The following is a 15,824-nucleotide window of genomic DNA, read 5'->3' on the forward strand; positions in this document are numbered from 1 at the left end:
TTGTTCCTAACATGGCCGCTCTACCAAAGGTTCTGACCCGATGCGGCTTGTGCTTACAAAAGTTTGCTTACCTGTGACCTAGTATGTTATATGTTACTTAGCAGACATACAAACACTATTAGTTAGACAAAAAAATAAATCAATTCCCACATATGTACTCCTTATAAAGTGTTCAACGTTAAGCAATAAAATATATAGTACCCTTTAAAAAAAAAAAATACCACACTAGTATCTACAGAGCTGCTTTACTTTTCAACAAGTTATTGAAACTGTCCAAACTAGTGGTTAAGGGATCTGCAACCCACCCATCCAAAAATGGATGTTTTCAAAAAGTAAGACAATTTGTGAGCCTACTAGTGTATGAACATAATAGTAGACAGGAAATCTTGGATAAATGGCCAAGTAAAAATCAAAATTATGCAATAAAATAGAATAGTCATTGTTAATGATTACATTATAGAATACATTGTTTAAAACACGACGTGACATTCCAGGATAAGTAAATAATAAACGCGTAAAAGAAAAAAAAAGAATCACAAAAATAATATTATGAGAGATGGGTCATATTTACATGATAGAGGTTGTAGATTGGACTAAAATATAAGGAAGTAATAGTAATAATAATAATAATGTAAAAAAAGATGTTTTAAAAAAAGAAAAAAGTCATTGTCTTATGTTTTTATATAATACAAAAAATATGTATATAAAAAATAAATAAATGTATATTAACTCTGATATGTAGCTTAAAAGCAGCTAGCAAGAATTAGCCGAAGCGGCTATCAAGAACAGCTAGCTGAGGTGCCTAGCAGATGAAGGCATATGTCAGAACTCAATGAAGACCACCTGTAAAATTTCAACAGTGAAAGGTAAGATGTGTTCGACATGTTAGGTCCAAAACGAAATGAAACTATCACCTGAGGATAATTATTTCCTCCATTTTATTCTCTTTCCAAAATGTCCGTTGCAGGAAAATGGCGGCAGGAAGTTTTAACTAACAAAAACGGGAATTACGCCGTTGTTAAATAATACAAGCCAAGGCGATGCGATGCTAAAAATCATTTTCCCCGCAAGTATTACATTTTTATAGCGATTTTCGAAATAAAAGTAAATATTTTGCCACTAGATCGCGCTAAGTCTACCAAGTTGAACCTCTCAGCCCCCATTACAGGGAAAACTAGAGCACAGGGAGCCTTCACCTTTCTTTTTTATTGTGTATTCTGATCAATTAAAACACTCATGAAACTGGGGTTACATGTTCCCACTTTGACCCACTAAGTAAAAATCTCATATTCATTAAGTCCATTCTGTTTTTGTGTCAAAACAATCCGGCACAACCAACCAAATAAATCGGTTATTTCCAGAATGTCCACAAGATGGGGCACAATCCAAATGCTGCATGGAACTCAAACGGGTAGAAAGCAACTAATTTCTTTTACATTAACTCAGGAGGCGTCATCAAGATCTTAGATCATTGGGATAACAACCACATGTACTAGATCATCTCGTACATGTGGTTGTTATCCCAATGATCTGCAATGTAATACAATTCTAGATCAATTTATTTATTTTCTACCCGCGTATCCTCACAAGGGTTGTGGGAGTGCTGGAGCTCATCTCAGGTGACTTTGGGCAGTGGGCAGAGGACTCGTTGTTAGCCAAACTTAGGGCACACATAGACACAACCTTCTTCTCACCCACTCATTCTTAGGGACAATTTTGGCTTGCCAATTGATCTCCCTAAGCACGAGACATGGAAGGAAACTGGAGTGCCCGTAAAAAAACCCACTCAGGAAAGAACATGCGGCTCCACACGGGCAGGCTGGTAGCTAGAATCAATCCCAGGACCCCAGAACTGTAAAGCAGACGTGCTAACTAGTCATCCGCCTATTTGAGATATTTATATTGATACATTAAAAACTAGTCACCTAATCGGACTGGTTAGAGTATCTGACCTACAGTTCAGGGGTCAGAGTTCGATTCCAGCTACAGGCCTCGCTGTTTGGAGTGTTCACGTTATTTCCGTGCCTGAGTGGATTTTCTCAGGGCCCTCTGTATCCTTTCACAATCCAAAAAACATGCATGGCAGGTTGATTGTGGATTGCATGTATATTGTTGAGAAATAAAATTGTTTTCAGCGTGATCGTTGGTTCCGGATATCCAGATATCGAGAAGGCAGGTTTTCAAAATAGTGGCTGAAAACAGATGAGCAGTTCCTTTTAAAGGTTTTTTTTTAACAGAAAATATTCTGGGAATAAATGAGTAAGCAGACAATGACTGAAGCAATTCACTTATACAAAAATGGCAGTATATAGGCAGATTTAAAAATCAATTACAATCCAAACTTACAGTGGAGCACTATCCTACTGATGATCGCCTCGTCATCTTTGGGGATATTTGGGGAAGTATATATGGGCAGTGACATATTTCAATATTGTAACACTATGTGTGCCCTGTGAGTGGCTGACAATCAGTCTAGGATGTCCTATACCCACTGCTGTCATGATTAGTGATGCGGGGCACCTGAGTCTGCTCCGTTGGCGCCAACAGCCGCGGACGCTGATTGGCTGCTTCCTCTTTTAAACCCCCGCTTTCCTGTCAACATTTGTCGGATCGTCTGTGAACCTACGCTACATGCTAGGCAAACCTTTGTGACTTATGACTCTATCTATGGGGCGGCAGTAGCTCAGGAGGTAGAGCGCTCGTCTTGGGATCAAAAGGTCCCAGTTCGAATCCCGGCTCGTCCGTGTTACATGTCGAAGACACTGAACCCCTAATACCCCCAATAAGCAGGTTAGCGCCTTACATGGCTGCAAGGCCGCTATTGGGAAATGTGGAGCACATTGTAAAGCGCTTTGGGAAGTCATTGACTTGAAAGCCGCTATATAAAATGCAGTGAGGATTCATTTCATTTCATATCCTGCCCTGTTCTCCGTCTGATTCCCGTTGCTGACCTTTTTCTGAACCCGTTTGCGTTTTTGCTCCTCCGCCCCGGTCATCGACCTGTTTTTTCCTCGCTCTCGACTTTGCCTTCGCTCAACACGGAAGTGCCACTTCCCCGTTCCCAGCGATCCGCTACCCGTGACCGACGATCACCGGATCGTGGGTGCAAGCCCTTTCTTTATTCTAAATAAAGCTGAGTAAAACGAACGCAATTGGGTCTTGTCTCTGTTCCTGGTTCTTGACAACTGCCCAATGTCAGTAAGGATGGGCTCCAGCACATCCGCCACTCTATCGAGGATAAGTGGTCTGGAGAGTGAATGAAAAGTCACTTAACATTAGATTCCTGATAGCACATTTTACAGATACAGACTGCACTTTAACTTCTGAGTAATCCTTGAAAACACTAGTAAATAAAATTGTTCTCTCTTTACAAAACTGGCTGCTATATTTTTTTCAGGAAAGTTTGAATAGTATCCTGGCTGTCAAAGGGTCAAAAACAAATAAATCCTGCAAGTGCCTATCACTGTCAAAACATATTTATGTATTCAATAAAGAGATGTAAATCGGGCGTCAGGAAAGTGGCACGTTTTAATTAGTCTTTAATCATCTCGCGCCCATGTATGAAACGCTGAGCCCAGCGTGAGACCGACTCCGCTGACCCCCTTTCTTGCACCAACCTTCATCTGCCGCTCAGCTAGCATGAAATTTCCCTTTTGTGTGTGCGTATGAGACACGTCTAAGTTCGAATCCAATTTGACCATTTTTCCACGGTTTAAATACCCTTTTCCTCCACTCAAAAGCCAATTAAAATATGCAGAAATAAAATCCTTTAATTTTTCTCATAAAAATGTAAATGACATTAAAACTGATCATTGCAATTAAAGGAATTATTCAACATCAAGCATTAAACTGAATTTATCTTTGTTAGCAGCAGAAGAACTTACTGTTCTGTGGGATCACGGGGATTGTGCTGGGCTTGATAAAATATTGGATTGATGGATGTTAAATGAAAGAACAACGTCAAAATATTGGCGTAGGTAGCCTGACGTAAACTTTAAGATGGAACCTCGGACGATATTATATATTTTTTATTTCTTTCCCGTTCAGAAAGGGAAGTTCAGATTACGAGCTTTGGTCTCCTGCTGTCCTCCAGGAATTGCTCTGCCGATCTCGCTGCTCTGGTCAAATGTGTCAAAGCTGCAGGTGGACCTCTAACAGTCGAGATGGCGACATCCCTCCCGCATACTGAGCCTTTGGTTGTTCGACACAATCAACCTTCACAGATGAAGTGATGAAAGAAATCATAGAGGTATCGTGACCTTTAAAATGCACTGAGTAGAATCCTTCATGGGGAAATTCGGTGTTTTTACGTTATGGCTTGGGATAAGAAATGTATGCATCCCCTCTTTACGGAATTTTTCCTCAGTATGACATCAACTACTAATTATCTTTGGGGTTTTGGTGCATATGGCGAGTTATGTCTCTAAGATGCTTCTTTGCTATTGGTCAATGTCATATAAAATGCTGGTGTGCTATTGGTGTGAGTCACAGCTAAACTACCTAAATTGTCTATTTTGAAGGGAATTCTTTTTGAGGGGGAGTTTTTTTTTCATAATATTTTGCAGCTAATCACTCAGACTTATGAGGTGCTGCGTTTGAATTAAAATTAGTGTAGTTCACACTGGCGGGAATATTTGCTTTTGAGTTAAACTTAACCATAACCCTAACGCTAAACCTAACTCTCACCCTATCCCTATCCCCTAACCCAACTCTAACCCTAACTTTAACCTTAACCCCAACCCTAACTCTATCTAAACCCTAACCCCAATTGGAAGTTTTATTGATGCCATTAGTATACAATACTCCCCTTTCCATTTTGTCCTTATACAAGGCGTTTGAAGACTGAGTGATGTTGTCTAAATTTTAGGGTAAAAAAAACGCAGGTACATGTTCAGCCCACTCAAAGAAAAATGGATGTAATAATAAGGGCAGTCTGGGCAGCTCATATGCTAAATCTAGGCTTAAAACACACTTGTATTCAATAGCATATGAATAACCTATATTATATGTTGACAATAGCTGTGTATTATTTGTTATTGCAACACCCTGCAACACCCTGGTCATCATGGAAGGGGGATTACCTCATGTGCGGTCCCTTCACAAGGTTTCTTCATTTTTCCTCCAGTTGAAGTTTTTTAGTTTTTTCCTTCTCTCATGTAGGCTTTAAATCAGAGGATGGTGTCATAATAGTCTGTGTTTTGCAATAATATGTGGTCTGTGCAGCCCTTTGAGACTCCTTGTGATTAAGGGTATATACAAATAAACATGACTTGACTTGACTTGACAGTGCAACTGTCACTTTAGCAGTGAGGATACCCAGCCGAAGATAGAGCAATGGATCAATCAAACCTCAGTTCTGCGTTTTTAGCCAATCACAAGAGAAACTGGTCAACTGCAGCCCACTACGTCATGGGAAGTACAGTGCCATGAAAAAGTATTTTCCCCCTTTCTGATTTCTGTGTTTTTTTGCATATTAATCACTCACAAAGGTTTCAGATCATCAAGCCAAATTTAATATAACACCAAAACATCCCAAGAAAATACAAAATGCAGTTTGAAATTTTGATTTCCTTTGTTAAGGCACAACAAAATCAAAACCCTATGACGGTTGGAGCTCAGGTTAGGGTTTAAGTTTTGGTTAGATTTTTGTTGGAGTTAGTTTTTTATGTAGCTTTTTATTATTTAGGGTTTTGGTCGGAGCTAGGGATAGGGTTTAGGCTGGAGCTCGGGTTAGGGTTGTGTTGGGATATGGTTTTGGTTGGAGCTAGGGTAAAGGTTTTGATCAATAGGGACATCACTGGTATTTCAACTGGTAAGATGACCTGTCTTTCACACACAGGGTTGTAGATCCTTGGGTTACTGTTTTGGTTGGAGCTATGGTTAGGGTAAGAAGCTTGGTTGGTGTTTGAAACAGCACTGGTAGCTTAACTGTTAAATGCTTGTATTATACTCACAGGGTTCTGGGCTAGATACTCAGTCAAGGCTGTACACATTTAGGATTAAGGATTCTGGTTTTAACTAGGGTTAGGGTTTTAGTTGCAATCAGACAATCAGTAGTAGCTCAGCTGGTAAGCCAAACCGGTAACTGACTGATTTCTGCATATTGTATTGTGGGTTTGATCTCTAGTCAAGCCAATACAAATTTTAGGTTTACTGGGTTAGTGTTGGAGCTAGGGTTAGGGTTTTGTTCAGACCTAGGGTTTGGGTTTTGATTGGAGTTAGGGTTTTGTTTGTAGCTTGGGTAAGGGTTTTGGTTGGAGCTAGGGTTAGGCATTTAAGAATTCACCATCATCAACAGCTCAAATGGTAAGCTGCTTTATTTCTATACACAGCGTGCTGGGTTTGATCCCTGGTACAAATTTTAGGATTAGGAGCCTGGTGTTGGAGCCTTGGTTAGTGTTGGAGCTAGGATTAGGTGTAGAGTTTTGGTCAGTATCAGATGAACCACTAACAGCCTTGTGATAATATGCCTCCATTATACTCATGGGTTGTGGGTTAGGGAATAGCTTGGTTTCACGGTTTTGGTTTGAGCTAGGTTTCGGGTTTGAGTTGGAGTTAGGGTAAGGGTTTTTTGTTTAACTAGATTTGGACCTATGCTTAGTCGGTTAGTGTTGGAGCTAGGGTTAGGGTTAAAGTTTGGTGTGGAATTTGTAAGAGCACTGGTAGTTTAAATGCCAAGATGGCTGTATTACACTCACAGGGTTGTGGGTTTGATACCTAGTCAAGGTAGTGCAAATTCTAGGGTAAGGGTTCTGTTAGGCGCTATCGTTGGTGTTTTGGTTGTTCAAACTAAAATCCTAATCCTAGGATTTGTACTACCATGGAATCAAATCCATAACCCTGTGCTTATAATACAAGCATCTTAGCAGTTAAGCTACCAGTGCTGTTCCTGAACTCAACCAACATGCTAACCCTAACCCTAGCTCCAACCAAAACCGTAACCCTAGGACCTAAAACGCTGTTTGTGGAAGACAGGCATCTTACCAGTTGAGATACTAATGAAGTCTCTATTTCTTAAAACCCTAACCATGGCTCAAACCAAAACCCTAATGCTATCTCAAAACACAACCCTAACCTTAGCTCTAAACAAAACCAGGTGCTCTTTGCAAGCTAATACCACGTTGAGGCTCCTGGTGCAACTTGTATAACTTTTTTTGCCTGACAGAGGGGTGTGTATACTTTTTATAAAATAAATGTATTAATTGAAAAACAAAAATTGTGAACTGAACACAAATACAAAACAAGACTGCTAAACAATGATTGGACCATGAAATAAGCTTAGAGAAGACCAGAATAATTCTGCTATGATATTATGCAAATGATTTGTGATGATTGTGAATAAAAAAATAGAAAAAAACTGCTACTCGGAACTTACGGGAGGAAATCTCTGGTCTTAAGATCTTCTCTTGAGTTTAGCAAAATCCAACTAAAGCTGCGCCATAGGAGGAGTCAGGAATTAGACCCCCCCTTGCGCCCCCCCACAGTGATGAAGAATGCTGCTTTATTGGACAATGAAGTGAAATCGGAGGCAAACAAAGACATTCTTAGCGGGGGCCACTTCGCCTGCGTTCGAGGCTGGGTTTCATAATAGGATCAGAATATTGGGAGAAAAATCTTACAGTCAGGAGGCTTGTCTTTGTGAACCCCATAGCACAATTGCTCTTTTTTAGACGTCCCTACACTGCCTAAAAATAATTCAATCAATTTAGTTAGATTTATGAAATAAAAATTAGTTTTTGCCTAATTTGCATTACTTGGCCCGCACACCTAAATTACATTTTTTGCATCTTTTATTGATAGGGGAGGAAAAACATTTAAACAGTTGTGCATCACTTTATAAAAGTGGATGAGTTCAAAATTAACTTATCATGTGGAAGTCAGCATTTAGCAAACCCTGACCGTGAAAAGTGTATTAGAATTACTCTACATACCTTTTAGATTAGGGACCTCAAACTCAATTGACTTGAGAGCCACCAGAGCTAGGGTTTGGGTCAGGTTGGGCCGAATTGAGTTATCCACAAGAAATTTTCTGATTAAAAAAAAATCCACTGTTGTCAAATATATTAAAAAAATGCTACACAAAATAAGATTAAAAAGAAAAAATATCAAGAATTAACGCAAGAATAAATTAGTCAGCAATAAACGAACTTGTAATTTGTGTGGGATGCACTTACATTGAAGGAACAGTGTGTATTAATTGACCACTAGATGTTGCTTTATTGTGCCAAGTGCTAAAAGGAAAAAGGGCAAACTTAACGTGACCAAACAACATCTTTCTTTTTTTTGCCCAGCCTTATTCAAAGAAAAAAAAGGAAAAGGGAAGAAGGGGAATAAAAGACAAAAAGGGGGAATAAAGAAAAAAGATGGAAAAAAAGAAAAAAGGATAAAGGAAAAATAAACAAGCAAAGAAGAAAAAAGAAAACAAAAAAAGAAAAAGAAAAAAGCTCAGCAAAAACAAGGAAAAAGGAAAAAAAAAAACGTTTTGGGGGTACTTATAGCAGAAAGATGGCCATCAATGATTTCAGCCTCATCTAAGTGAGGCTAATGTTATGTAAAATAAATGGAAACTTCTCTACCTTTGAGTATTCTAAAACATGGATGTTTATTTCATGGTACCTGTATTTTGTATCATTATGTTTTTAAGGCATATTCTTCCCACCATGGAGGTGCTTAATAATACACAGTGCCCCTTTAGACTTTCATATTTAGACTGATGCCTCGAACCATCTCACCGCAGTCAGGAATTGGACCCTAGGCCACAAGTTTGAGACCCCTAGATTAGATGTTCTAGAAGGCTTTTCCTGTTTTTTCCCCTATAGCAATAAATTCCCAAACTACTGTATTGTATCAGTGGGCAAAACAAGTTCACATAATACATTCTCTAAATAAAGTTTAGTCTCTACTTTACGAAGTCACCCACTGATATGTTAACCTCTGGGTTGCTCCTGCCATTTTATTCATAGTGGAATATTTTTGTGGGAAAATTTTGGAGCCGTTTGTTTCCTTTTGAGAGGTTACACACTTGAATGCAAACAAGGCTAAAATAAATCATTTAAAACGATTTTTGTACTGATGAATTTTCTAAAAGGCATTTGTATTTTTTTATGTAATGGGATTTTTAAAAATAGGTTACTATGTTAGATCTGTGTAACATTATGCACAACCAAGACGTCAACACTGCTTATACAGTAAAGGCTATTTGAATCTAAATGTCAATTAAAACAATACTTCTGTTATATTCAAAACTTTTTTTTTTTGACTTTTTTTTCCACATCTCCCACTTCAAATTTAAAATCAAGCTAAAATTGGGACAAACTCATTCAATTACGAGTCATTTAGACCACTGGCAAAAGGGGGTGCTGTTGAGATCCAAAAGATATAAAGTTCCAACAGTTGGGGCATCGCAAGTTTGGATATATGCTTTTTTGTAGTCTGACACAAAATAGTGCAACGGAAGACAATATAAATGGTTGAGTTCTGGCAATAAATTTGATTGCTTAACATATAATGCCTTCATATACGTTTTTATAACGCAGCAATAGGAATAGTGTGGCATGGTTGGTACATTTCAAGCACACCAACAGAAATTAAATCTAATTTTGGAACACATTAGATAATGCAGCCTTTCAAAAAGTAAACGTTGCATAAATCTAATTTTCACATCCCAAGCTCCTCCAAGTATTCAACACTTGTGCATGGCTATTAAGTTTTTGCAAATACAAACCAAAATAAATCTGCCAGTGAAGAGCTTTTGCTGTACCCTGCAGTTGCGGCACCCAAAACATTAGGATAACTTTCCCTATAATTTTATATATTATAACATTTTCAAGGACCAATAATCGACATATCATTTACATATTTTAAATTACAGTTGTTGTCGGGTGAAAATGCAACCGACATAAAAAAGCACTCAATTTACTCTATGGAAAAGTTGAAACAAATCTTAGGTTAATGAATCGTAGAGGGACATATGGAAAAATGTTATATTCTTTATTCTCACATTGTATTTAGGGTCATATCAACAATAGCAAACTTTCTCAAGAGCATGCTTAGAAATGTTGAACACTTTCATTCAACAAAAGCTATTAAATATTATTTACAGGAAGAAGGGGGGCTCTTTGATGAAATTTCACAAGTTCTGCAAGACAATGTGAAGTGATTTTAAACCTCACATAACATAGCCAAAATGTTGCAGTGATGAAGAAAAAGTGATCCCCCCCTAAAAAGTATTGCACTGATGACTTTTCAAAAATGTTTACGGGTCACAGAAAAAGATTCCTGGTATCCTCCCGCTTGACGTGTTCAGCTGCAGTCTTATCTACGCATTTGCTCCTCTTGTTCTGGTGCGTCTTAACGTGTTTGGCAAGGTGATCGCTCCTCATGAACCTCTTGCAGCAGTCCGGGCACACAAAGCGCTTCTCGCCCGTGTGAGTCCTGAGATGTCTCTGCAGCTCGTCCGAACGCGTGAAGCTCTTTCCGCAGAAGAGCCAGTTGCACACGAACGGTCTCTCGCCCGAGTGCCAGCGCAGGTGTGCCTTCAGGTGCGATGTTTTGCCGTAAACTTTGCCGCAGCCGGGGATGTGGCAGATGTGCTGCTTCTTCTTGCCGGGTTCCTCACCGGCGCTAGAGGCCGACTGGCAGTTGGGGCAGCGGCACCGGCGGCAGCGCCGGGCGGTGGTCAGGGGGGATTTGGTGTGGAGGAGGGCGGCAATCTGTGTTTGGTATTGGGCAAAGTCCGCCGAATGGCCGTGCAGTACAAGACTTCTCTGCAGCTGGAACCGGTGCGGGTGACCTACGTGGTTGGCCTGCTGAAGGCTCCACCAGGGGATGTCCTCAGCCGGGTTGGGGGACAGCTGTCTCTGGGCAAAGGTAGGCATGGCAGAGGGGATGGGGGTGGGCGCCGCATAGCTTACAGCCGGCACATACGTGGGCGGGCAGGCCGATTGCATGGAGCAGGGCAGCATTTTCACGGGCGAGAAGTCATACGGGTAGCTGGGGTCGGCAGGCGGGGTGAGGGGTAGCTCGTGCGGTGGTCCAAAGGAAGCCAGCGGCTGCGGTTTGGAGGGTAGTCCGAAAGTGGAACCAGTAGGGCCGGTTTCGTTAGTCCAAGGGTGGAACAGACGCGATGGGGATCCCAAGGCAGAGGGGTCGTACGGGACCTGAAGAAAGTCCGGGGGGCTCGAGCCTGGTGGGTGGTGATGGTGGTGGTGGTGGTGGTGGTGGTGTCCAATACGGTTGCAGGTGGCAGCCAGGAGAGCCAGTGGAGTGTGCTTGCAATTCTCCGGGGATGAGTTGGGAGTGCGGTCCTGGAACGTGAGAGATAATTTTTAAGTACGGAAGGGGCTCGGCCACTTGACTAGGTTCACCTTTACAATGTGTCATTGTTGGTTTTCTTTAAGAGCTGAAACTAATTGAGAGCAAGAAGATGCAATTAAGCAAGCATGTTTTGTTGTCAGTCTCGTTGGCTGAGAAAGTCTGATACAAGTTTTATACTAGTAAAATGTATTTTTGTTGAGCAAAACCTTTTTTTAATAAAATGTTTGAGCTGCAACCAAATATTATCAACAAGATTGCAGTCAAGCATGCATATTTTATATTGATCTGTCAGTCTCATTGGCGGAGAAAGTCTCTGATACAAAATTCTACTAGTAAATGTCTTTACTGTGCAGAACCCTTTTACCCCCAAAAATCCTTTCATATGAAACCAAATATCAGCAAAAAGATGCAGATGAGAAAGCATATTTTATTTTGATTAGTACAGGGGTCAAAAACATGTGGCTCTATGGCTCATATGGCTCTTTAGCACTGTCCTTGTGGCTCCAAGAGCATTTTAAAAAATGTTCAAAATGGAACAAGATGGAGGGGATTAGATGTATATTTGTGACAGTTTGGGTTTTTCTGTAAGTAAAATACGACACATACATTCGTAACATTTTCCAAATTTCAAAAGAAACATTAAGTAAAAAGTATTAAATGACAAACCTTCAGGTTTAAATCCCCTTCTTTTTCAAAACTTAAAATACATTTATTAATTTTTGTTCCTGTGGCTCTAGTGGCGCCGATCCCTGGATTAGTCAGTCTCTTTGGCTGAGAAAGTTTATGACACAAGGTCTACTCGAGTAAAATGTTTTTTTGTTGTTGTGTGAAACCTTTTGAAATAAAAGGTTTGAGCTGCAACCAAATATTGGCAACAATATGCAGTTGAGCATGCATATTTTATATTGATGGTTCAGTCTCGTTGGCTGAGAAAGTCTCCGATACAAGTTTTACACTAATAGTCATTATGTTGTGCAGAACCTATTGTAAAAAATAGTTTTACAGACACCAAATATTAGCAAAAGAAACAGTTGAACATGATTGGGTAATATTAGTCAGTCCCATTGACTAAGAAAGTCTCTAATACAAGTTCTATACTAGTAAAATATCCTTTTGTTGTGCAAAACACAGCTGAACATTAGTATTTTATATTGATTAGTCCGTTTTTTTTCACTGATAAAGTCTTCAATACAAGTTATTTAATGATAAAATGTATAAACGTTTTTGATTCATTAATTAGTTAACCAAAGTGTTACTAACTACTTTAAAGTTGAATTATACACTAAAAGAACTCGCATCTACAGCGTTTATAACCATATCGTTTTTAACAAATGCCAACGTTACTATGCAAATATTGCTCATTAACATATTGTTAAACGGCTTTATCCTTTTGCACATTGTTACCTTTTTAATGTTTTACTCGCCCTCCAATTTTGTTATACTAGCATAATGACAATAAAGGCCATCCATTCACTCAGCATTAAAAAAATACTCAAATACAGAATATTTATTAAGGTTGTCAAACTATGTTGAATAAGATTATTTAGAAGAAACAACTTTTAATTACAACGTACATACTGAGCCAGAAACACCAAGCAGATTTTAACATGCAACTTTAATTGCAACAATATTGTTTGATATTATTTCTATAATTGAACCATTTCGTGTCATTTTTATACAAAAATCATACAAAGTCGCAAAGTTATTTAGCGTTGTGAGCCGCTCCTACTCCGCAGGTGTGCCGAACTACGTTCGCTTCTCTTTAAATTGTGCGCCAAAAAGTTATGACTTCATTTATAACCAACTCGCGGGTCTCGTACAATAGTTAAACATTCATAAAACGTATTTAAAGGTATAGAAATTACTTTTATGTCGAAAAGTGATTTCAAAAATGGTCCAAACGAACCTGCAAGAAAGCTTGAAGCGTTTCGTTCCGCAGAACAGCGACCGCTGCCATGGTCCTCCTCCGCTTTGGGCACCGGACGCGCAATTAAAACGCGCACGTGGATAAAAAAGTGAATCGCTTCAAAAAAGTATCTTCATTGTAAATTTGGAAAACTAAATGGGTAAAAATATAAAAAGTCAGTTCGTAGCGCTTCTCCGACACGTCTCCTTCCTCTCCGGTGGATCTCCTAGCACTATCTAACGCGGCGGCGGCGGATCACTTGAGAGAACGTGATAAGCACTTTGGTGGGCTGCCAGCCACTCACAAATAAGATGGCAGACTTTGAAGTTTGCCGCCGTCCAATCATCAAAGAATGTCAGTTCTGTGAGAGAAGCAAGCAAATCCTTTGAATCCACAAAGCTGCTATGGCGTGTTTGTGCTCTGGGATAAAGGAGCTGATTATTAGCGAGGGGAGGCGGGGGAGGGAGGAGATAAAGGCGGGACAATTAATGAAGTAATCACTATGTGGGAAATGTATATAGACAAATAATTGGATTTTCCCCGATCAAAGCCCCCCCTGCATGCCGCCCGTAGAGCCCAACATTGGCCTCCCAGTCATCTGATCCGCTTTTTGTAATTAAGGATTTGTAGTCGAATTCCGAGCCACAATGTGACATTGTTATCTGGGAAGATCTCAGAAAACTCGATTGGTGGAGGGGGGATAACATCAAGTGACTCCGTGCCAGACTTTTTCATCTTGTCGGCATTGGCTGTGTTCTAATTTGTGTGTATACACTTCAATTGATTCAATCGTGCAGTTTTGATCGTTTTTTAGATCTGTTCAGATTTATTAGCTCAGTCCCACAGCCTGAATTCCACTCAAAAACTTTCAATGCCAGCGATGTACATTGATAAGCAGAGCTATTAAATGCAGTTTCACTGGATGGCAGAGGTGAGACTGAAAACAACCTTGATGAATCTGAATATTTAATAGCACAATTTGTGGTGTCTTGGTGCCAAGATTAATTTAGAAAATAGTTATACTTTGTTGCTGAGAACAATCCCAAAGTTTGTTCAGGTGCTTAGTTTGGACTAAAGTGGTGCTTGGATGTCATATTGTTGTCATAGGAACTATGATGAAGTGAGATGAGGAGCTTTATGTGACCGAACTAGTACTTTGATGCAATGTTATGGCAAGGAAATATGATAAGGTCTTTTGATGAATAAAAACAATCCATCACATGCATCCTGTAGTGTTTCAAGCCAAGATTTATATTGAAAATAGTGATATTTTCCTGCCCAGAACAATGTCCAACAATTACCAGGAGCGTTACTTGAAAAAAACAAAACTATAGTACTTAGATTAGGGCTGTCACGATTAGGAATTTCTGGAGACAAGTAATTGTCACAAAAATAATCACCATTGGCAATTTACCCCCCTGCATTATATGCTGCTATGAGGATATAAGATTGATATAATATATACTGTACACCTTAATAAAAAGAGCAATTTAAAGGTCAAGAAATCGACTCAACAATTAATCAAAAAATTTTTAAGAACTTAACATTCAGTTCCTTTTATTAAACAACTGCATCCATGCAGAGTCTTTGCCTGTTAGGTTAAAAACAATGGAGGAACAATGCCCAGGTGAGCGGTGACAGGTCCTGAGGTCTTTGACTCAACTTTTCACTAACAAAGTTTTTGAACAAAGTGCAAAAATGAGGTGCACAGATGAGGGAAAAAAACTTCACACACTTAAAGTGAATACAGAAACAGAGCAGATAAATGACCCTTTGCGCTGCTTCTAGTTTTAAGATTCCAACACATTTAAAGTTAATGCAGCTAAGAGTAGCAGACAAATGTATCTTTTCTTTGCCTCAAGTTCTTGGGCTTAAAAAATAAAGACTTGTACGCAGTAAAAGGGGGTCTGTAACTAAGTAAAAATAACAGTTTTCCTTCCATCCATCCATCCATTATCTGCACCGCTTATCCTCAGCAGGGTCACGGGGGTGCTGGAGCCCATCCCAGCTATCTTTGGGCAGTGGGCAGTGGAGACCCTGAACTGGTTGCTAGCCAGTCGCACGGCACACAGGGACAGACAACTCACTTGCTCATTCACACTTAGGGATAATTTGGACTGGCCAATTAACCTGACATGCATGTTTTGGGAATGTCGTAAGAAACCGGAGTGCCCGGAGGAAACCCACGCAAGATCGAGGAGAACATGCAAACCCCACACAGGAAGGTTCGATCTCATGACCTCAGAACTGTGCCGCACACGCGCTAACCACTGTGCTGCTGTGTGGCCCACAGTTTTTCTTACAAACTAAAAATTGCACAGCTTAAGCTCTGTTAACATGACAGCATTTTAGTAACAATGTCCCGTCTAATACTATTTTTTAGCGTGCATCATTTTACACCATCTTGTTTGTATGTTGAAACTCGTGTGTAAACTTTACGTACTGTATATCCAATTGACAAGCTGCAACCCATGGCTTTTAAATATTTGCGATTAGATTAAAATGTTGTAATTGTGAGAGCCCTAACTTAGATTTTGCCTTGTTGTCAAAAGAACTGTGCTGAAATGAGTTGAGCTTTTTGTGACAGAAGTAGTATTTTGAT

At 39.7% G+C, this 15,824-nt stretch overlaps 1 protein-coding gene and 1 long non-coding RNA gene across 2 annotated transcripts in view; one reads left to right on the plus strand and one right to left on the minus strand.

The window, feature by feature from the left end:
* Window positions 1-771: 771 nt before the first annotated feature.
* Window positions 772-15,824, plus strand: part of LOC148352758 (uncharacterized) — a 28,918-nt gene continuing 13,865 nt past the window's right edge. The window contains exons 1-2 of the long non-coding RNA XR_015852686.1: window positions 772-866; window positions 4,048-4,249. This is a non-coding gene — a long non-coding RNA (uncharacterized LOC148352758). The remainder of the gene's footprint in view (window positions 867-4,047; window positions 4,250-15,824) is intronic.
* sp5a (Sp5 transcription factor a) lies at window positions 9,970-13,706 on the minus strand. Its single transcript, XM_088352588.1, has 2 exons — window positions 13,223-13,706; window positions 9,970-11,306 (listed from the first exon to the last, which is right to left on the minus strand). The coding sequence occupies exons 1-2, from the start codon at window positions 13,271-13,273 to the stop codon at window positions 10,263-10,265; spliced, it is 1,095 nt and encodes a 364-aa protein (XP_088208714.1). The 5' UTR covers window positions 13,274-13,706; the 3' UTR covers window positions 9,970-10,262.

This window comes from Urocampus carinirostris, chromosome 14, assembly GCF_059441175.1.
Source record: "Urocampus carinirostris isolate Australia breed hairy pipefish chromosome 14, RoL_Ucar_1.0, whole genome shotgun sequence".
Classification (NCBI taxonomy): domain Eukaryota; kingdom Metazoa; phylum Chordata; class Actinopteri; order Syngnathiformes; family Syngnathidae; genus Urocampus; species Urocampus carinirostris.

What these genes read in the sequence shown, in the direction of transcription:
- sp5a (XM_088352588.1), bottom strand. Translation starts at nt 13,273, where the DNA reads ATGGCAGCGGTCGCTGTTCTGCGGAACGAAACGCTTCAAGCTTTCTTG. An exon ending in CGCTTCAAGCTTTCTTGCAG is followed by an intron (nt 11,307 to 13,222) that starts GTTCGTTTGGAC and finishes CTCACGTTCCAG; the next exon opens with GACCGCACTCCCAACTCATC.